Below are 21659 nucleotides of genomic sequence, written 5' to 3'. Positions count from 1 at the left end.
TATTTATTATTCTTACGCATATCTATTATTCTTATATATATTACGTATATCTATTATTCTTATACATGATTATCGTTGTTATTGTTGGTATCGGACGGGACGGGACGTGCAGGGGATGGGATGGCACTGGATGTGCGTGGGACGTGCACGCCCGGGATGCTCCCGGGATGTGCCGTGCCGCAGCCGCTCCCCCCGCAGCCCCATTCCCCGTCGCGTGTCCCCCTGCATCCCCCCCCACGTCCCCCCGGTGCCCCCCCGGTACCTGCCTGGCTGCTCGCAGCATCCCCACGTCCCCCGGGGGGGGCCTGCAGCGGCTGCCCCTGGCCGGGCCGGATGCAGCCGGAGCGGGAGCGGAGGCGGGGGGGCGGCAGCGGGGCCCCCCCCGGGGCTCCCGAGCGGAGGAGGCGGCGGCCCACGGTGGCCCCCCCCCGGCCCGATGCGGCCAAGGTGACCCCGAGCTGCCTGCAGCTCCCGGGAGGCGGCGGGCATCGGCCCCCCCCCGCTCCCCGGGCCCTGCCGATGGGGGGGCCGGGGGGGCCGTCGGACGGGCGGAGGCAGAGCTCCTCGCTGCCCGGGGTGCCGCTTCTCGGCCGCATTTTCCTGTTCTCGCACATAGGACCCGGGGTGTCCTGGCCCAGGAATGCCTGAGAAAGCTTTAAAAATCCGGAGCGGGAGAGGCGAACCTATTTTGGGATCTTCTTTAATAAATTCATTTAAAAAAAAAAAGGCAGCAGGAGGAGGAATCCGTTTCTGAAGGTTGGTTTTGAAATGCTGCTCGCTCTCTCCAGTTCTGCAGCTACTCCGTGTGTCACTGCGCGTCTCCGTGGCCACCTTCCAGTACCTCCACAGTCATTAGTGGGTATTATTCGCGCTCCCTCCTAGGAAGCAGGGGGATAATCATTCCCCATTTAACGGATGGGAAACTTGGCACAGCACAGATTAAGTGATTTGCTGACAGGCACATAAGAAAATTGCGCTAGTCAAGCGTTCTCTCAATTATGCCATCCTTGTAACTGCATAATTTCCTTCTGTGATTCCAAACACGCAGCAAACTCCCCGTGTAGGGCTGCAGTTCTGCCTGCAAAGCGTGCGGCCAGCGTTGGCGCCCACGCGTTCATGGCAGGATGGCTTCCACCACGCTGCATGCTCAGCACCGGGGTACAGAACAGCACAGAACTGCAGTCCTGGCGGTCCCCCGGGCTGCTGCAAAGCATCTCGGGTCTGTCCCACGCAGGTGTGGAGCGAGGGGAGCGAGGGATGCTCGGCTGCGTGGGTGCTGCACAGCCCCCCGCCAACATGTGCGGCCGGAGCCAAGCACCGCTTCGTGCCTGGCGATTCGTGTGGAAGCACATGAGGGTCCCTCAGCTCCTGCCACAGCCCCGTGGAAATTCCCCAGCAGAGCCAGGCCAGAGGGGAGAACAAACCAGGCTCCGGGATCCTGGCGTTTGGGTGCACCCAGCGAGCCCCCGCGTTCCCACCCAGCCTCCTGCAGCACCCGCTGCCGCCTGGGCCGCGGGCACTTCGGGCTCCCCTGCCCTCGTTTGAATTGGCCCGGCCTGCCTGGCCTCGTAATCTGCTGCTAAGTGGGACTGCCGATGAACGGCGAGATAAATTTAGAAAGAAATCTTTGTGTGGGTCAGAGGAAAAACACCGCGGCCTCTGGAATCCGAGCTGCGGCGGCGCAGCCTGGTTCCCTTCGGTGTGCCTGCCGTCTGCCAGGGCCTTGGAGCCGGGCTTCGTGCTGAGCTTCTGGCTGGGAAAGCAGAAGGGTCCTCAGGGATTTCAGGTTTTCCTAAACTGCTCTGGGGATGGTAAGCCAAGGAGTCCTTCAGGTACAAATAATCACTTTTAATGCGTATTTGTGGAGAAGGTTGCAAGGGCCGGGGAGAGCCGTGGGCTCCACGCTGCCCCAGCTCTGACACTTCAACCTCTTACAGAGCAAGTTTACTTCCCCCTGGATTTGTTTATATGCCACAGTAGGGAGGGCAGTTTTACTTAATTCCTCTCTCAGAATCATCAGACTTCTGCCAGCCACGCCAGAGCAACATTGTTCCTTCAGAATTGCTTCTGTTAATCTGTTAAATTGTTTTCAAACAAGAAAAAATAATAGAATTAGTGGTGCAAAATCCCCCATGAAATCTGGAATCCAGTGCCACTTTCCTTTCTAAAAGTCTGAACACCATTCAAAACCATTTTATCATTTGCTCATAAATTATAGTGTACCAATACAAGACAAGAAAAATAATTTTCTGAATGATTTTCCTTTAATAAGCTATTAGGACCTTGTACTGTTAATTAAACTATTAATTAGATGTCTTATCATTCCTAAACACGTTAACATGTTGCCAAAGCAGCAATGAGCCTCTGGGGCAGGCAGTAGATAAGAAAAGAAGGAAGATGCAAACATAAAAATTAAAAAAATGAAGAAATAGCAATCACAAGTAAAAGAACCAGAAATAGCAAATAAATAACTCAGGCTAGGTAAAACATTGTTTAATTTACAGGAATAAAATAAAATAAATGTGTAACCTGAAAATAAACTTGCCTGGTAGAGGCCCTTGGGACATCGGTCTTATGCAAGGCAAAAGAAGCGTAGCTGTCTTCAGGCTGTTTGTTTCCTATAGGTGGAGTGAGAAGCCAGAACTAGGCTCCTTTTTCCCCAACAAATTAGCTTTCTATTAAAAAATAACAAGCTTTCAACATTTTTTTTTTCCAAAAAATCCTGTCCCGTGCCCTGCTCTGTCCCTGCTCTGAGGGGGTGATGCACGCCTTACGCCGATCTGTGCTCATCTGCGGCTCCATGCCAGGGCTCACAGCAACAGTGTGCTAAAGTGGTTTTAAAGCCCAACTCTTCAGCGTTCGTCTTTGACAGTTTATCTCGAGGGACAGATAATCTCATTTATGTCTGCTACTACAAATCAAAACACCGGCAAATTAAATGGATCTGAAGGCTAAGATTAAAGCCTTAGAATTAAAACACCTGTGAGGCACTTGCAACACAAATAGTTGCAAATATAATAATAACAATTTTTTTTTCTTTTTTTCTGGGGGATGGAAAAGCTCCACACAAACGCCGCTCCTGAAGGTGAAGGCAGAACGGCTGTCTCACCACACACAGGTACCCACGGCACTGCATGGCTCAACCGCGGTGTAACGCAGGGCACACGGGGGCTGCAGTGCCGTGCCCAGGGCTGGTCGGTCGCAGCAGTGCCCCCACGCTCCTCCTTGGCTGGCTCCGTGGTTTTTCTGTCAGGCGCCTGGAGTTTGACCCAGGACGTTTTGGGAAGCCACCTGCATTTCTGCCTTCACGGCGTTGGGGCTGCAAAGCTCGCTCGGCCTGGCGGCAGATGGAGCAGCAACCGTCGCAAACCTCCCGTGCCACTCCTGCAGAACACGGCTCGCAACAAGCAGATGTAAAACGCATCGATGGGAAATTCATCTTAGAAATTTCATCTTGGGTGTTCCCAGCTCCTAGAATATCAGCTTCAAAGCCTGTTGTACCCATGTATTTCTTGCATGATTTCGTATGCTGCAGACACCTCTGGGGGGAACGTCCTGCACCCTGGGGCGCAGCAGGCAATTGTACTGGAGCAGGAGTGGGTGCTGCTTCTGCCTGGGCGCCCACACCATTGCCCAAGTGCCAGCCCCATTCTAGAGCAAAGTGTTAAATGTTTTAGCAAAGCACAGCCAGCAGATAGCAGCATTGCTATACGTATATATGTATAGACCTCAGGCTGCTCCTGCTGCGGTTTCAAACTCATGCAGGAACCTCGGTGAATGGCCTGAGCCCTGGCTCCGCTCTGTGGTGGGCAGCCACACAGCAAGCATCTGATCTGGCTGCAGCATGTGCTGAGGCTTCAAACGCTTACCTGCTAAAATTAACGAGAAATAGTACTTCTGCACCCTCTAAACTAAATTGCCTCGAACAAAGGAATGTGCATCCCCGGGGGGGTGAAAATCTGCACAGGAGTTTTGTCCCAGATCTTGGGCATTTTCCTAGCGGTGCGTGGGATTTCGCCAGGATCTGGCTTTGGTTTTGGTAGCTGCCACAGTGCGATGGGCATGTGAGGCCTTAACCAGGAACTTTAGCACAAGACGCAGGCGGGTGCTTGGTGGGTGCTGCGGGACAGCACCACGAGTAGGTGCTTGTGTGTGACGGATCCTGCCGCTGAGGGGCCTCTGCCGCCAGGATGGGTCTGCCCCACGATACATCAACAAAAAAGAAATAAAGACCCAGCAGCAGAGAAAGGAGATGTTTTTCGCTAGCCTGGGACTTGCTGCTTTTCTGTGAAGGGTTTGCAGTACTGATGGGCAGGAGTCTGCCCACCTGAGAGGGTTGTGCTGTTTTTACTGTGCACTACATGGAAGATAGTTAATAATACAATTACAGAATTAAACAATCGTTTAGGTTGGAAAAGGCCTCTAAGATCATCAAGGCCAACCGTTAAATTAAAGCTTGTTTGCTCTGGTAAATTTGATTGGTTTCAGCAATACACAGAGCAAGCTATCTTAAACTCTCAGTAGCATTTTATGGCCATTCCTATACAAAGGTGTGCCTTCATTCCTGAAAAAAGTCTGCGATTTCAGCCTCGGGAAGGACTTGGGGCTGCCTGGATGGGTGCCAGAGCTCCTGCCTCTGGTTCAGGCTAGGACACGGACGTGTCATTTAATGGCTACGGCACTGCTGAGCCACCCATAAATGCGGGTGAGTACCTCCCTCTGTACTTAGCAGAAGTTCTGTGAGGCTTAAAGCACTTCAAAGCTCCAGGATGGAAGTACTATATGTAGATTAAAAAACGAAAAAACAAACAAACAAACAAAATAACCCAACCTTGCTCCCAGTTTTAAACACTCCCTATGTTACTGGCACTTGTTCATGTTGTTCATATCACTCCAGCTGACACTGAAATGCAGCCACCATTAAGCTGCAACATGAGATATTTATATTTGTATTTAACACCTTGTATTTACATTTGCCACCCCTTTTTCCCAGAGGATGCTTTCATGCTGATTATTTTCATCGGGGCATTTGATGCCACTAGGAGAGTTCCCAGCAGCAACACAGACTGTGCACACACCAGAGATGAGCAGGACAAGAGCACGAAGCAGGCGCCAGCCCTGAACCCCGCTCTTTGGTGGCCGAGCGAGGCGCTGGGGGAAGCCGAGGCAGATTTGGCGGCTGCTAACAGAAGAAAAGCCGGCAGCAGCGCAGCAGCTGCACGGCCCTGCAAGGGCTGGCGGCGGGGCAGGCAAGGAAGGGATGCGAGGAGGTTGATAAGGAAGGAATAACAACAACCCCTCGGTTTGGCCGGGGCTGAGCCTGCCTGTGTTTGCACATGGGCAGAAAGCTTCCTGAGCTGTTGCGCAGCCCTTTCCTCCGGGCTCGCTCCCTCGCTCCCTGCCTGGCCACAGCGCACTCAGCATTTCCGCCCGTCAGGATGTTTTAGAGAATGCTTTTGTTTTGCCACATCAATTGACCGCAGCTTTATTGTCTCAGTTTGGCTGTCGGACATACTCTGAGCTGTGAAAAATGCACCTGACTTTTGATTAGATCTCTCACTTGTGATGCAGCAAATAGTGCTGATTAGATAAACAGCTGCCAAAAGGGGAAAAAAAAAAAAAAAAAAGAAAAAACAAACAACAAAACACACACCACACACACAAAAAGTGCACACCCACCCCCGTTCTGTGCTGCAGCAACAATGAAGCCTCCAGGAGAGTGTCCCCTGTGCTCTGCAGAGGCCAGGGCTCTTGGGAAAGTACTTTCATTTCCCCATAGCCCATTGCTGGGACGTCGGATTTCCCCACCTGCACCAGAACAGGCAGCGGTGGTTTCTCACCATACAGTAATACCTGGGGCTTGGGGGTTCACGCCCAGCAAACAGGCACGAGGAAAGGGCAGGGAAGCCGAATGCAGTCCTGGAGAGAGGAGACACCAGCCCCAAACCCCCTGTTCTCAGGGGAGCTCGAGCATCTCTACTGGAGTGTGTCTGAAGGACCCAGGGTGCCAGCCCATGTAACCCTGAGAGGTGATGGCACAGCCGAAAACATGACCCCGGGCAGCCCTACCAGTACCTTTGAGGCTTTGAGGGCACCGCCTGCATAGCGATTAAAAGCATTTGACATAAAAATGTGAAAAGGCATGGGAGGTGCAGGAAGAAGGGATTTAAGTGAGCACCGTGCATGCTTTCTGCTGGGGGACCCAGCTCAGCCTGACCCTCCAGGCCCTGCTGGTGGCATCCCGGTTGTGCCCGGTCAGAGCCCGGGGCAGGGTGTGCAGGGGCCCAGCCAGCCCCTCCTGCAGCCAGATACCGAGCATCAGGCAGCGGCTCTCGGGGCCACAAAGAACAATTCCAAATAGCAAAACCTCCTAACTATACACTGAGAGCTGAGAAACCCCATAGCAAAAATACCGCTGCTTCTGCGGGACTTCTTCCCTCGCAGTGCACAGGGAGGAGCGAGCTCTTCTTCCTCCCCTGCTGGCAGAGCCAAGGCCAGGGACTGAGCGCCTCTGTTTGCCTGGTGCACGGCCCTGCTCCGTTTCTCTCCAGCCCTTGCTGACAGCCCGGCACCAGCAAACAAACCGAGCTGCTCAGCTCCGCTCCGAGTCAAAGCTGCAGTCCTCCCAGGTCTGAGCATTAGACAAATCACCTACCACGCGTTAACTCATGAAATAATGAGCCAACAGCCCCCCTGCACATGCTACACCGTGTCAGCTCCTCTGCCCAGAGACTTGCAGCCATCCCCTCCCAGCACCCTACAGCCCGGTCACTGCTGCAAACGCAGCCCGTGGGTCTGCCCCAGGTGCTCAGCCCCTCCGCCCGCACAGGGGAGGGATGGAGGTGGAAAACCCTGTGAAATATCAACTCCCTGAGTGCCCAGAGGAAGCCTTCACCTTCACCTTCGCACACACACACACACGCACACAGCCCTGCTGCCAGGTCAGCCCCCAGCCAGCGGATCATGCCGTGAGACTGCAGCCTCATTTATTTATCCAGGAATTAGCAGCACATCGTAAACATCAGAAAATCAAACAAACGAGGTTTAATAATTCGATGTACGTCACTTGTCCTGCAAACGTGTTTGTTGAAAGACAGGGAGAAGGCGCACAGAACAAGCCACAGCTTTTAGTCATCGTGCTGCTGCTGGAAAACAAGGTCTCCGAGAGGCGTTGTCCGCTCGCCGTGCTGGCACACGGCGCAGCCAGAGCCACGCGTCCCAGGGGGATAAACACGCTGTTGTTCCAAGGACACGGCGGAGAAGTTCATTTAAAACACTCACTTTTTTTTTTTTTTTTTCCCCCACTGAGATTATTAACAATTAGGTTTGAGAGGAGCAATTCGCAGGGAAGCGGAACTAGGTAGGACTTGCTCCCGCTGTTGGCATTTCAGCGTTGGCCTTTTGTTACCGAAGTGAAAAATACTTCTCTCTTTTTTTTTCCCCCACCTACCCGCTGCTGAATGCAGAGGGAGAAACATCCGTAGCAGGATCAGGGTTTCTGTCTAGCGGTCGTCAGACACGGAGCCCTTTGGTGTCTTTTATTCCCAATGTCCTATTTGCAACGGCCACAGTCGTGCCAGGGTGAGGGCGATGCCCCTGGGCACGGGCAGAGCTGTCCAGAGCCACGTCAGCTGTCTGCACCTCCCCTGCGCACGAGGGACGAGGGACGGGGCACTTGCTGGGTCTTGTCAGACGCTGTCTCCAAGCCGGGAGATGAGGAGACCGGGGAAGGCGTCGCTCTGAAACAACTACCTGCACAGTGGTAGGACTAACAAAAACAAGTTCAAGGTCTGGTCACACTTCAGCCTCCAATTCCCCATGGAAAGTTTTGCACAGAGCTTCAGCAGATTTTACAGGAGAAGGAAATGCTAAAGAAGGCACAAAGCACAAGGAGGGGATTAAATGCCTGATGTTCTTAAAAGAGGAAGAAGTCCTGCACTTAAAGATGAGATAAAAACAACTCTGTTAACCATAATTCCCTGAAACCTGAGAGGTTTGTGTCACTGAAATCCCGATTTAACTACTTTAATCAGCCTAACACTCTGCCACCAAAAACTGTGGTTTTTTGGAGCCTGGATCAAGGCTTCAGCCTGCCTCTGCTGAGAAGCTGCTCGGGGGCTAAGTGCACTTGCGTTTCTCATTATGTGCTTTTAACAACAAAAGCAGAGAATGGCAGTAAAAAAGTTTCCTGTGTGGTCATCAGGAGAAGTAGGAGGCAGCAGGGAAGCAGCACTTGGGTAGCGCTGGAGTTTAATGTGCTTTAGGCGGATTTGAAAGTTCTTCACAGAAATGATTTTAAAAAAAAAAAAAAAAAAGTCTGCAGTCCCTCGCTGTCCACAGAAAACTCCTGCCCCCCCTTTGCTCTCCGCTGCCCCCCGGCACCCCCCGGAGCCCCTCTCCGCGGGGTCACATCGGGGTGTCGGCGAGGCCGCGCTGCCCGCCGGAGCGGCCGTTGCGGGAGGCGCCGTTCTCCTGCGCCCCGTTCAGGCTGGGCTTCTCCTGCGGCTCGGGGCCGGCCGCCGTCAGCGCGGGGCTTCCCTGGCTGCCGTTCTCCATGTCGTACTGGTCTTCGTCCTAAACAGGGGCATCGATAAGAAAGGCAGCGTTAGAGGAGGGCGAGGGCTGGCAGCACCCAGCTCTGCCGCCGAGCTGTGGCTACCCACAGGCATGAGGATGGGAGCAGAGGGCCTGAGCCACGCCGTGCCCCAAGCTGGAATGCCAGCCACGAACTGTTTTTTTTTTTTTTCCTGGACCTGAAAAGAGAAGAAGCTGTCAGGTTATTTTTGGGTAGCCAGGCTTTGGACCTGCCTCAGGACTGCAGAGCTACCTGCTACAGACAAGCTCTGCTTTCACCTTGGCCAAGAATCGCCACGGAATGAAAGCTGAGGGGACTTCCCGGTTTCCTTTCCCTCTCCTTCTGTCCTTCAGTCTGCAAACAGGTTCGCAGCTCGCAGCAGCACGCTAGCAGTTCAGGACTGCTCTCCAGCAGCTGAAGCCTGGAGGTGTGTGCAGGCCTGTAAATGCCAAGCTGTGCTCTGCGGCTCGTTACCCACACAGCCGTGAGGAGCTGCCGCTATCTCCCCGCAGGGTAGTGCCCCGTGTGCCCGAGGGCAGCAGATCCGATGGCGCTGCAGCAGGCACTGGTGGCCCTGGGCTGAGGGTGAAGATCGCAGCTGGCAGCAGAGGACAGCAGGGAGCTGGGTGCCAGCCCCACGCATCCCATGTGCATCTCCCAGCCTTTCATTAACTCCTCGCCTCCTCTCCAGCGAGGCGGAGCAGCAGCAGGGCCCTCGGCTGACACCCGTGCCCGTGGCAGCGAGGTCTGAGCGCTGGAAACTGGACTGACACTGCCACGCGTCTACACAGGCGGCTCCCGGCCACGTGCACGCCTTGGCTCCAGCGACCAGGGGACCACGGCCCAGGCTGTGCTGCTTGCATCTTGCACACGTGCTCGACTCCACGGCTGCACGTTGGATCAAGTCCCTCCTGGCAAGGAAACACTAACGGCTTGAGCAGCAATGGGGGAAAAGCCCGGCCCGTCCTCGCTGCAGAGTCCCTAAAATCACTGGCAAAGTGGGGCCCTGAGCTCACAGCCTGCCTAGAGGGGGAAACACAGGAGAATTTGTTTTGTCTTTCTTTCTTGATATATTTTATTACCATTTCTTGTTAAGTGAGGGGAGAAATAGCCTTTATTACAGCATCGGTACAACACAGACACACAACTCATTCTTAAAAGCAGAGAACGGAAAGTTAAAGTGTGTCACTTTTAATGACAAATTCATAAGGTTTCGGTGTCTCTGGAGGGGTCTTGCTGGATGAGTTCTGACTGCTGAGCAAAAGCAAGTGTTAGACCTAGAGGCATGGGAGGGAAGGGGCGGTTTTCCCAAGCAGAGAGCTCCTTTCCAAAGGGCAGAGCAGGTTCCCTTCGCCCTGCATCTCACTCCCGTCCCCGTTCCCGGGCTGACCCAGCCACGAGCCACCATCCCCAGGCGGCAGCCAGCACGGGCTGGCTTGGTGGCCATCCTGCCATGCTGGGGACACGCACGGGCTGATGGAAAGGAACCACAGGGTGCAGGGCCACCCATGGGCATCCCGCCGGCTCCTCGCTATTGGGCGTTTTGCCACCTATAAGCACTAACCAGCCTCTGTCCCGCGGGGCTCCAGCTCCGCCGCTTCATCAGGAAGTATCCGGCCATGCCCAGGAACGCCAGCAAGAGGCCAGAAGTGACCAAAGCAGTCAGGGTCTTCCGAGAAAAGTCCTGGTGGCTCCTCACACTCCCTTGCTGAAGGGATTTTATTCCGAACTGGAAAAACACCAAAGAGAGCCAAGAGTCTCCCAAACAGGAAACGTGTGCATCTGGTCCACAGGCACCAGGCCTTCAAACAATGCTGCTCTTCACCTCCCTTGTAAACTGCACATAAACAGAGCTGGGCTTCACTGCCCAAGAGAGGAGCTTTGCACTTGTGCTGTGAGCTTGCGCATCCTCAGCCGGAGGGGCTGCGTGGGCTTGCTCCCATCCCAGCACCTGCTGCAGCACACCACGGCTTTCTGCCACGGACAAGAGCGCTCAGGCCCGGAGATTTAGAGCATGTATCTGCACGGGGAAACTATCTCTGTGCACTGCTGCTGCAGTTCTGTTGGCTGCCATTTATATAGGCACCTGGAGTTCAGCTTTACAAGCCGATGGCAGCCTCACTGCAGTGTTGAGAGAAGGAATTAATTAACGTCAGCATGGTACTTTGAAGATGCAGAGTGCCAATTACATCCTAAGAGTTATTGTTGGGAACCAGTCTTTTTTAAAGAAAATACTACAGAATTTGGTGGCAACTATTTCTAGCATTTCTGCCCTCAGTGTTTGTGCCAGTGGACTTAGAGCACTGCTGTGTGCAAAAATTTAAGATGGCATGTCCTGATCAGCAGGCTCAGCCCTGCCCAGCACAGGGACGAATGCTGCCTGCTCGTGGCGGGCACTGGCAACGTGCTCCAGGCTCAACTCGCAGCCTCAAGGTCTCCTTTCCCAGCCTCTCAGACCACCCAGCCTCTCCAGCTGGATACACCCCTAAAATTTACCTTTTCCCAGTGAGACTCCTGGAGCACATCTGTAGCAGGATCTGCAATTTTTAAAACGGGAGAAGCATGTTATGTCGAAGGTAACACTGCAGGTAATGTCAGCGTTGGAGAACCTGGCTGGTGCTGAGCACAGCGGAGCTGTGAGCCTCTTCACCGTGCTGGAGGCAATGCCATGGCTCCATGGCTCTAGCAAAATCCAGGAAGAAAGATCTGTAGCTGCAGAGACATCTCCTCGCAGGCTGCGCGTGAGGATTTGTGTCCTGCAGAGACCACCAGCCTCTCTCCGCAAACCATCCCCTCTCCCATGGCCCACGCTGAGGTTGTTACCCAGCAGCACCACCACCAGCCGAAGGAATTAACACCACTGACCTGTCTCATTGACGAGGATGAGGAGCAGACAGTCGTGGTCCACCTCAGACTTAGCGAGTTTAATGTGGCAGGGGGAGGGAACGGGGCGGGTGCTCTCCTCGCATATTGCACTCCACAAGTCCGATCCCTTCATCTCTAAAAATTGTTTCTGCAGAATTTTCAAGCAAACAGCCATTAAACCAGCCGCACGACTACGTCTCCATCCCACCTACACTTGTGATGTGCCTCCTAGTAGTAAGGCGCATTCACCCTCTGTGTTTTGGTGGCTTATCTGTGCTGTGCACAGCTGAGCAGAGGTAGTCACAAGTGACAAACAGCACCGGGGTGTCAGACCTTCAAATCCCACCTCAACACTGTTTGTGCCCCAATACCGACAGCTAAAATAATAGAGACGTTTATTTCTTGATTTCTAACTTAACGAGAATAAATGAAATTAAGACATTAATAGCAATCCTGCAAGCGGCATTTAAACGAAGCTAAATTTAGGATCTGTGTTGCATGGCAAGTCCCTCCAGTTTTTGGACTGAGCAAGCAGCCTGAAGAGCCCTATTGTTTCAGAATCCCAGGCAGGGGCTGGGAAAGGAGGGAAATAACAAAGAAGCATTTAGCCTTCCTGTTTAGGAAATGTCTTCAGTGTTTTTGCTAGGTTGCTGATCAAAGGCTAGGCAAAAAAAATACAAATTTCTCACTTTTTAGAGCTGAACCGACTCTTGGGTGGAAGAGGAAGAGGGGAGCGGAGCTGCAGGGGCAGTCCCCGCCTCAGACAGGGCAGGCCTTCTCCTCTCATCTATTTTCGGAGGCAGCCAGGCTCGGAGGCACAGCCCCCAGCTGCTAACAGAGCAGCTGAACCCCCTGCCCTGCCCCAGCCTCGACCCGTCCAGCGACGGGGGGCTTCGCAGCCCCTGCCGCCCCGCAGCTCCGCACCCTCCGGGTTGGCCTTGGGATCCCCCGCCAACACGCACGCGTAGCATGCAAAACTGCAGAGACCTATCTGTGGGAGAATAACAAACAAATCAGTTTCAGCTGTCTCTGTAAAGCTTGGCTTGGAGCTAGGAAGGCCAAGATGGAACAAGAGGCTCGAGTGCGTGTTTTCCTTTCTCCGCTGTGGAAAGAACTCATCCGCGTGTCAGAATTTCCCTTTGCAATTAGCGCCGCTGGGTGCCAGCTTATTGCTCATTTGCTTTGGGAAAGGCCAGCAGGAAAGAGACGCACGGCCGGTCCCTCCTATCTGCCCCCTTCTCAGGCACTCTTATCTGTTTCCCAGGTCCAGCAGCCGCCACCACGGCCGGGGCTGAGCCGCTTTCCCACCCGCTGCCAAGCTGGGGGGCGCCGGGAGGTGGGCTGCGGGCGAAGGCTGCCCCGCACGCGTGGATTTAGCGGGGCTGCTGGGCTCCCCTTGCACAGAAGGAGGGCTAAGAGCTCGTGGTGACACCATGGGGATATTCTGCATGTTACGTGTGCAGCACCCATCTATGCCTCTGCCACCCATAAGGCTGAGCCAGGAGGTGCCGTTGCCACTAGATGGCAGCTGAGATCGGGCCGCTCCCTCCCGCTGGGGTTTCCATACCAATCCTTGCTAAACCGCAGCCACCATAAACACGAGCGAGCCGAAACGGCTTTTATTTAATAGGCCGTTTACGGAGAGAAGGCAAGTAGGAATTCACTCATCCTAAGCGGTCGCAGCACGGCTGGCCAGCAGGAGTAAAATTAATCCCTGTCGTTCCACGCCCAGGGCATTGCCAAGTCTGCTCTCCCACAACGTCCAACGCCATCTGGCCCCTGCTGCAGGTTCCACCTCCTGCACCAAAGGGTTATCGCCTCCCACCCTCAGCAGCACCTCAGCCGACCCTGCCTCGCTTTTATAAATGGTTCGGGCTTGGTGCAAAAAGCCAAGGGCAGTTGCAGAGCGCCTGGGATTCCCTTGGGAGTGAGCACGGATGGGGACACGGTGCTGCTAGCCGTGCTCCTTCAGACGGCCTGGTCACCTTCCTAGGGCAGCTGGCAAGACAAAAAACGGCAACTGCGTTCCCAACGGGGAAGAGGAAGAACAACAACAAAGGCGATTTCCCGTTGAACATGGTTGAAGAGACTTCAGAAGCTAAACCGGCCCCAGAGCTTAATGATGAAAAAGGAGGTTTTATGCAACCTGGAGGCTGAATTCCCCTGGGACTGCTGCGATTGTCCCCTTGGGATCCTCCTGAGACCGCTGCAGTCATCCCCGCCTCAGTCAGCTGGGCACAGCCCAAATAATGGGGCAAACTCTCCACCCCAGACCGACTCCCAGGTATGGTGACCCCATTTCTGCCAGCCCAAGAGCATTGCAGGACCCTGCCCCTGCTGCCTGCTTTCCCCCCATCTTCTCCTGCTCACCACCCCCTTGGAAACACGGGGCTGAACTCACGCAGGTGTTGGACTCATTGAGGCGCAAGCAGATGGCTCCAGTGTCACTCACGTCTTTGACATTGTGGCATGTGATGGGCTGGAAGGCAAAAAGCAGTGCTAGGGTTAGTGAACTGCTGGGGTTTTGCACGATGTCCAAAATGCACAGCTGCATGGTTTTAAAGACAGACCCTCCAGAGAGCCTGTGCCTGTCTCACCCCTGCTCAACAGCTGCAAGCCCCGGCTCATGCTGAAGTCCCCGGTTACCTCCTGCATGCCGGGCGCTGCCGGCAGCAATTTGCAGGGCTCTGCGGCGCCCGCCGGTCCAGGCCGGGCTGCACGAGCTCCATCACTGGCTTACACCGAGGTTCAGCCCCACCTAACCACGCAGCCTACACCACACGTCCAGATGGGTCTGGGAGCAAGGCTCATGCTTCTTAATCACTTACAGCCCTGAGGCAAAGCCGCCCACCCTCCCAGCAGCGCGGGAGCACCAGTCAGGACCAGTGTGAGGGGCGCAAGCGAGCTGCAGCTCCAGCCACCTCCTCTCACCTTGGGGACACTGCTTGCTACGTGTGGCTGCGTGCTGGCCTCCGAGACAGACGTCAGCTCAGGGTTGGCCGTGGAGCTCAGCAGGGCCAGCGTGGATTCTTGGGTGGCTTTTGTTGTGCTGATGTGGACCTCTGGGGTTGCTGTCATGGAGACCCCACTGCTTGCATCCTCCAGGGGCAGGTGGGTGCCCAGCACCTGCCTGGGGGCTTTGCTGGGCTGTGAGCTCGGCTCTGGGCTTGTCTGAACACTGGTGAGCCCTGGGGAGCTGGGGCTGGCTGCGGCGGGTCTGTCTGTGTCTGCAGTTTAGAAGAAATGCAGTGAAAAAAGATGCAGGGGGAAGCTTAAGTCCTGTACAATCAGTGCGTGGCATTGCGATGACTGAAGTACAATATTGATTTGTCATAGCCAGCAGCACCAGAACATGTTATTGGCTGTATAAGAAACACGCATTAGACTTGCTTCAGTTACCTAATTGTTACATGCACTTTGTAATCTGTTTACAATTGCCTAATTTCCTGGGCACACGCTGCAACACAGCGAAGTTGCCATTGCCTGACCTCCCTGCGTTGCCCTCACCCCCCCCTTGACCCAGAGTCCTCAAATTGCTGCTCCAATTTCAGACATCGCAGGGACAGACAACGCTCAGCTGTTTGAGGGTCTCTGCTTCAAGCCCGCCACAGCATTGGCCTCTCATCAGCAAGGCTGGCAGGCCTCTTATGGGTGCCATTTGCTGAGTGTGCCGTAGGTACGCTGGGATAAAAGATTAACGAGCACTTCATCCCACCACCTCCTGGCTGTTCTGTGAAGGGAATGGGTCTAAGCCACCAGGCCTGATGACAGATAATGGCAGGTTGCCCAGGTGTGATTTTTGCACGAGAATAAAGCATCGCATGTTCCTAGAAGCCTCATTTTTGAGAGCACAACCCATGCCCTGACCACATGGTTTCTTAGGGCATGCTGCACCTGTGCACTAAATAAACCTGATCAACACCGCGGCTGCTGTGGGGAACGCAGGGGCGCGATTACCGGGGCTCTCTGGTGTCGGCGTGGCGCTGCCCAGGGCGCCGGTGGCTGCCAAGCTGCCGGTTCCGCTCAGTTCTGTCTCCGTGGCCGGGGCTGTTGGAGCCGGGGCGTCCGTCGGGCTGTCAGCAGCGGTGCCTGGGGGAGAGGGAGCATTAGGGGCTGTAGCCGGCCCCCACCCGGCCCCTGGGTGCCTGCAGCGCAGGGAGGGGTCAGCTGCCTTCGCAAATTCGCTTTCTTCTTGCCCCAAAATGGCAGGCTGCCTTGAGCTCGCATGGGGGAAGTCCAGAGACTAAACAGGTCAGCGGGGCGAGCATCAAAGGCTCAGCACAGCCCCTGCAGGGGCTCCGGGGGCAGCGCCGGAGGAGGGCAGGATTGTTTCTGCCCCTGGCCTGTGCATCCTCGGCCTTATCAAGGGATGCACAAGCGAGCAGAGCTCAGCACAAAGCTGGATTGTATAGCAGTTTGAGTTTATAACCCTTGGAGGAAAGACGCAGGCCTTGGAAGAGATCGCTTGTGTGCCTCAGGAAAAATAAGTTGGATTTGCAGTTGCAGGCACAATCTCAAAGTAAATAGAAACATTCCCATTGGCTTGGGATCAGGCTCTGACTCATGAGCAAAAACATCTTTGGAGGTAAAACAGAATGTTTGGAGAATCGCTTGTTGCTCTAACTTAAAGTTTATGTATTGCTTCCTGGTATGTTACAAAGATGACACTTCCAGCTTTCCCTTCTGCCATGAACTTTATGAGTCAGTGAAAATGCATTTATTAACCTTTTATATTCCTGAGATCTACTCCCACTTTTTACAAGCAGCTTTGGTCCCTACTCCGGGGCTGTTTCTGCTTAAGACTCTTATCCAGACGCTAAAGAGAAAATAATATAAAATGCACTGTTTCACTTGTATCCCTGCCCAGCGGCCCGCGCTCCAAGGAGCGTTACTTCACCCTTCCCGACAGCAAGCAGCACCGGCCCGGCCCGACCAGCGCCAGGCCGAGCGCCCTGCACGCGCCTTTGGGTGCTGGGCACCTCAGCACCAGGCGCCTCAGCACCACCGTGGTTGCTGCGTTTCTACATGGAGATATCAGCACTGTGCTGGCAGAGGTCCAAAGGACCCTGGGGTCTGCGAGAAGCCCATGCGGGGCCGTGTGGTGGTTGCGGCCGGCCGGGCTGCAGCTGCTGTGGGGCCGCAGCGTGGGGCCCTGCCGAGGGCCGGTGCAGGTGGGCTGGAGCCGGGATTCGGGGCTCTGGCAGGGCTCTTGTTCAAGGGAGGGGTCTCTCCCCTCCACAGGCAGTTCAGTTCCAGCCGGTTAAATCACCACGTTTTTCTGATGAATTTTAACAAATCAAAACCAGGAGACACGACTGCGTGCCCAGAACCGTAAGTAGCACGAAGTGAAATCCACTCTTTGCATACGGCTTTGTGCTTGCATGGACATTAGCCGGAAACTTTACATCATTGGAACTGGACTTGACCTCCCAAAGAGCCACAGCCACCCAAGCACCTTTGAACTATTCCAGATGTTTGTACAGCACCAGAGGTATTTCTAATCAAAGCCTTTTCACCACTGAATATCATAAATTGAAGCCTGGATTACTGCTCGGTGCAATTTGCAAGAAGACTTGTTGCATAGCATTTCTTTTTCTTCCCTTTATTGTAGCATATGCAGGCAATTTTATAGAAAACAGGGCTAAGTTTTTTTCAAGCCTTAGGACTCATGAGATAAATAATGATCCAGATGTGAGCTGGATAATCCACATGGTGCTCCACTAAAGTGGGTCATTTATTGCACCATACATTTTTAGTAGCTTTGCTAAACTTTGTCAATTTGTTAGTATTAAGTGTTTGAGAGTTTAAGCCAAGCCATTTATTAACCTCAGAGAAATCTTCACCTGGTAGGGCTAGCACATGCAGGAGCAAAAGATCGTAGGTATGTGGAAGAAAACCATACTTCATAGTATCTAATTTACCAGTTAGTAAAATAAGTAAAAAAAGTAAAAATAATAAATGCTTCTGATGTATATGATTGTTGTTAAAGATATGTTAACAATGGGGTTTAGGAATGATCTCAGCTCAGACCAACTGAAAAAAGGCAACATTATAGATGTTAGAGCGGGTGACTAGGTCCAGCACCCATCCCTGAGTGCTATACCTCTGTAGAAGGCAAAACTCCACAATGGCAAAAACTCAGAAAACACAAAAAAAGTTTCCATACTTTGTGCCCTACTTCGCACCCCCAGCAAACTAACCGCAGCGTTTTCTCCCCTGCACCTGCATCCCACAAGGCAGAAGGTGCGGCCCCTGGGAGATTCCCCAGACGGTGACTCTGTGCCGAGAGCAGCTGCTCTGCGCCGCCACCAGCTCTGCTGGTGAACCTGCCGCTAGTGGGGTGCCTACTTCAGTGCTCTGACACGGAAAGCCAGGCACGGTAGCTTCTCAAGCTCTGCGTTTAACAAAGACTTGAGAAAGCCATCCCAAGGCTCCAGCAGCCGCAGGGCTGCGGCCGAGCATCCCCGGCGCAGCGAGCCAGCGCCATGGGATCCAGTGGGGCACGGAGCAGGGCAGCAGCTCTCGGAGCCGCTGCTCGGAGGGCTCCAGCCTACATTACTCACACATTTCCAGCTTCACTGCTCTCAGCCATGTGGCAGGAACTCAGGCGGGCGGAGCCCTCTTCCCTCTGGAAATATCTGATAAAATCCCTTCCCGCCCCCGTTCCCTTCTCCGGCAGCCCCAGACAGGATATGGGTGTGGGGCCGAGGCACGGAGGGGCTGCGGGATGCTGGGGGCTCCCCCCACGGCTGCCCCATGAGCAGCCCGGGTCTGGTCCTCGCTCGGTGCCCACTGCTACCCCTGCCTGGCACGGCCGTGGTGTGCAGCCCTCCGCAGGGCCTGCAGCTCGCATGGCTGGGGCTTCAAAAGCCCCTTTTGCTTCCCTGATTTTCAACCCTTTTCTAGTTCTTGCAAAAGAAAATAAGGAAAGAAAGAACGCTTCACAATGACAGGAGACTTAAGAAGGAAAAACATCAAGCCTGGCAAAGATGAATAAAAATGATACGGGCCAAAAGTGCTCATATTGGAACAAGTAGAACACAGCTTCTCTTCCCCGTACAGGCGTCAAGCCGAGCCACGTGGTTTATCAGCACCCCATTTCCAGTGGCTCCAGTCCTGCTGCACCTTCCCTCCTGCTCTACAGCTTCAGTGCAGCTCAGCAGCTCCCTGAAGGACCAGGCAAAGCCCAGCACTGAGCATTTCACGGGCAATTTGCTCCCATCGAGGCTGGGCAAAGCTGCTTGTTGCTCTGGAGCCAAACTGTGCCTGGCAGATGTTGGGCACAGGGCCTTTGTCCTCCTCGTTCCACACCTACAAGAGGTGTTTGTAGAAGACCCGCAACAGCCCCGGCTTGGCACAGGGCTTTTTCTTCTGTAAAAGCAAGCAGCATCAGCCGGAGCTGTGCTGGAGGGCATCCCAGGGACAGGGCCACCCTCAGCAGTGCTGCCAGGAGCCGCCCTGAGCACAAAATCCCCAGAATCAGGGTTTCCAGCGGGAGTTGCACAACTGAAACCTTCACTGAATTCCCTCGGGCTCCCCAAATGGTTGAGGAGCACGCACAGCTCCCGGGATGAGCTTCCTCATTTCCTTCGCTCTGCATTGCAGTTACACCAGACAGAAATCAACCTCTCCTACTTGCCGGAGAGCTGGAAGTGTTAATAAAGCAATGCCATAGCCTGTAGAAATGTACAGCATTGCCTGTGCCAGCAAAAGGAATGACATTTTGCAGCATTAAACCAACCCCCTGTCGCCCAGTAGCTCTGTCTTTGCAAAGACAAAGCTTTTTATCACTTTTGTATCACTTCTGCTTTGTACTACAAGCAACTCAGATTTCTCATTTCAGGTAAACACTTTTGTCTCACACCTTGCTCACTGCAGACCAGCAGATATTCCTGAATTTCACCTGAGAGGCTTTGTTTTTCCCTTTCTGTAAAATTAACATAGACTGGCAGGTCAGGCACAATGGCTGGGTGAGCAATCCACCCTGGCAGCAGAGGGAACATGAAAGGAGCGCCACGAAACAGAAGAACAGAATATAGCAAATTCTTTCAATAGAGCCAGTCACTCACATTCACGGGAGTAAGGAAAAATTGCATTTGACGAGGCACCCGCAGGTTCTTGGCTTCTGTCCCAGCACACTATGCAGCTCACAGAGTGCTGCTTCACATTTTAGTCCCTTTTTATTACTTTATGGTTGTTGGGTTTGGGACAAAAATGATAATATTTCCATAAAATTTAGCCCTTTATTCATTTATTTTTTTCATACAATGAATATTTGAAGAGCTGGAATAGGAGATTTTAATATTTATAGAGGCTCATCTAATTTTCAGAAAATGTTTAGTTCCCACCACAAAACAAAAGCAAGGCTAATTTTACATCAGTGCAGACTCGAACTGTGGATGCACTCCACAGCTTCGCACGCTGCGCCTGCATCCCCTTGTGTTATCTTGAATATGCCTTCTTTTAGGGAGCTGTCATATCTTGATTGCTCTCCTTTTCAAATCAGCAGCATTCTGTTTGCAGCACATTGCTGTAAATGTGTTGGGCAGGATGTCTAATGCAGCCTTGCTCTGTAAAATGTCATTACAGAGTTCTTTATGTGAAATTGCAATCTGCTCCAGTCCCACTAAACACTCATTAAAATGCATTCCCCCCAACTTGCTCTTTCAGAAGTTACAAAGCAGTCGCCCCATGCACTATCCCCATGCTGTGCTATATCTCAGTGACTGTAACCCTGACATTTTCTGCAGTCCATACTCACCAGACAACTTCACAACACAGAATGCAATCCAGAAAAGCTGCCTCCACTTCATTATTTTAAAACTTCCCCAGAACAGCATTCCTGCCTGCAGCTCCCAGTACAACTGGAGGTTGCTTTGACAGCACTTGGATTTTCAGCTCTGCAGCAGCTCTGCTGAGCTCATATAGCTTGGTTTGAGTTCAAGTCCTTGAGATCACTCGGTGCTGGGGTGGGTTTCTCTTCAGGGGTTGTGCTTCTGGTTCAAGACTGCGAGGTGGAGTTCTGTCTGATTTGATTTCACAGTTTTATATAGTTCATGGCAACCTCACTATCACTTAGGTAATTTTCTCCTCCCCGCTTTCCTGCCAGCACTTCCAAACAAACAAACGAGCAACGGTCTCCCCCAGCAAAGGAGCCCAAAGCCCTGGCCGTGCTTAACCCTTTCCTGAGATCTGCTGCCCCACTCCTGAGAGCCCCAGCCCCCGGGAGCAGCCACCGGGCACTGCCTGTGCCGTGGGAAGAGGGGAACTCCGAAAACTGGCTTTTGAATCCAAGATTTTCTCAGCAAATTAAGCAAGGAACTCAAGGATGTGAAATCACCACTGACCTGGAGAGAAGTAACTCCATTAGCTTCACTAAATTTACTTCGGTCAAACAGAGAACGTGAGTGGGATGGTTTAGGGAAGGTCTGGGGGAGAGCAGGATTCACAGGCAAAAACCTCCACATAAAACCTGGAGCAGAAGAGGGACTTGAGACTAATAAATAACTTCCTGGAGCTCATCCCCATTAAGAACACATTATAGAAACATGAATGCCAGTATAGAAACACTGAATTCTCCCTTGTCACCAGGCTGAACATCACCACATGCAAGCAGCCAGTCCTGGCCCTGTGCTGCAGCAGCTGCACCACTGGGGGGAACTGGGACCAGTGCTGGGAGCAGCACCGGTGTGGGAACTGCTCCTGCCCCGGGGGGAGGCAGCTCTGCCTGGCCCGGCACTGCCTGACCCATGGGTTTGTGCAACAGGCAACAGAATGTGGCCTTGGAAGCATGACTGTGTCCAAAATGATCGATTTTCACATTAAAAACACTTTGATGCTTTCATTTCTTGATTTTTATATCCAAAGACAATAGAAATGTCTGGGTAATTGTTTCAGCCTTTGGGGGAAAAAGGAAAGGTTTGGTCATTTGAGAAATTAAACCCTAGTTAAGTCAGAATTCTTCCTTTCCTTGTACAGCTAAATGGTACAGTCACTGTGGGAGGCGCTGCCTGCAGGAAATCGAAAATGAGGTGGCCGGGAAAACAGCCGTGGGAGGAAGGGCAATAAAACTCTGTGTTATCTTTTTGTGGGTGCCCCGCTACACTCTGCAGTCACATGGCTCCAGTCAGCAAAAGGGATTAAACAGAAGAAAAAGAAAGAAATGATGGTATTATTGGAAATCCCCAAATAGCATTTCCATTATATACATTTATCGGTA

The 21659-nt window shown here is 53.2% G+C and overlaps 1 protein-coding gene and 1 long non-coding RNA gene across 4 annotated transcripts in view; both read right to left on the bottom strand.

Moving 5' to 3' along the window:
• Positions 1-1968, bottom strand: part of LOC308183432 — a 30719-nt gene extending 28751 nt beyond the window's left edge. The window contains exon 1 of the long non-coding RNA XR_013942437.1: positions 267-1968. This is a non-coding gene — a long non-coding RNA (uncharacterized lncRNA). The remainder of the gene's footprint in view (positions 1-266) is intronic.
• Positions 1969-7024: 5056 nt separating this feature from the next.
• CD34 (CD34 molecule) lies at positions 7025-20478 on the bottom strand. 3 transcript variants are annotated; one of them, XM_080569495.1, is made up of 8 exons: positions 20202-20478; positions 15398-15529; positions 14372-14667; positions 13842-13919; positions 11441-11588; positions 11072-11112; positions 10140-10304; positions 7025-8574 (listed from the first exon to the last, which is right to left on the bottom strand). In XM_080569495.1, exons 1-8 carry the CDS (start codon positions 20278-20280, stop codon positions 8407-8409), a joined length of 1107 nt encoding a protein of 368 aa, XP_080425621.1. In that variant the 5' UTR covers positions 20281-20478; the 3' UTR covers positions 7025-8406. The 3 variants fall into 3 exon arrangements, with proteins under 3 accessions (XP_080425621.1, XP_080425622.1, XP_080425623.1); XM_080569496.1 differs by lacking the exon at positions 7025-8574 and adding an exon at positions 9672-9829 and having other exon boundaries at positions 20202-20477; XM_080569497.1 differs by lacking the exon at positions 7025-8574 and adding an exon at positions 9672-9826 and having other exon boundaries at positions 20202-20477.
• Positions 20479-21659: the final 1181 nt, after the last annotated feature.

This window comes from Anser brachyrhynchus (assembly GCF_964034855.1).
Source record: "Anser brachyrhynchus genome assembly, chromosome: 27".
Taxonomy (NCBI): Eukaryota; Metazoa; Chordata; class Aves; order Anseriformes; family Anatidae; genus Anser; species Anser brachyrhynchus.
The sequence above is the reverse complement of the archived record's forward strand: the minus strand, read 5'-3'. Positions and strand labels throughout refer to the sequence as shown.

Excerpts from the sequence above, each read along its gene's own strand:
- CD34 (XM_080569495.1), bottom strand. The coding sequence starts at position 20,280 with ATGCTGTTCTGGGGAAGTTTTAAAATAATGAAGTGGAGGCAGCTTTTC. Across the intron at positions 10,305-11,071 it reads AGGAGTCTCACTGGGAAAAG|TTCGGAATAAAATCCCTTCA; the intron begins GTAAATTTTAGG and ends GTGTTTTTCCAG. Across the intron at positions 8,575-10,139 it reads GCCCCGCGGGACAGAGGCTG|GACGAAGACCAGTACGACAT; the intron begins GTTAGTGCTTAT and ends GCCCCTGTTTAG.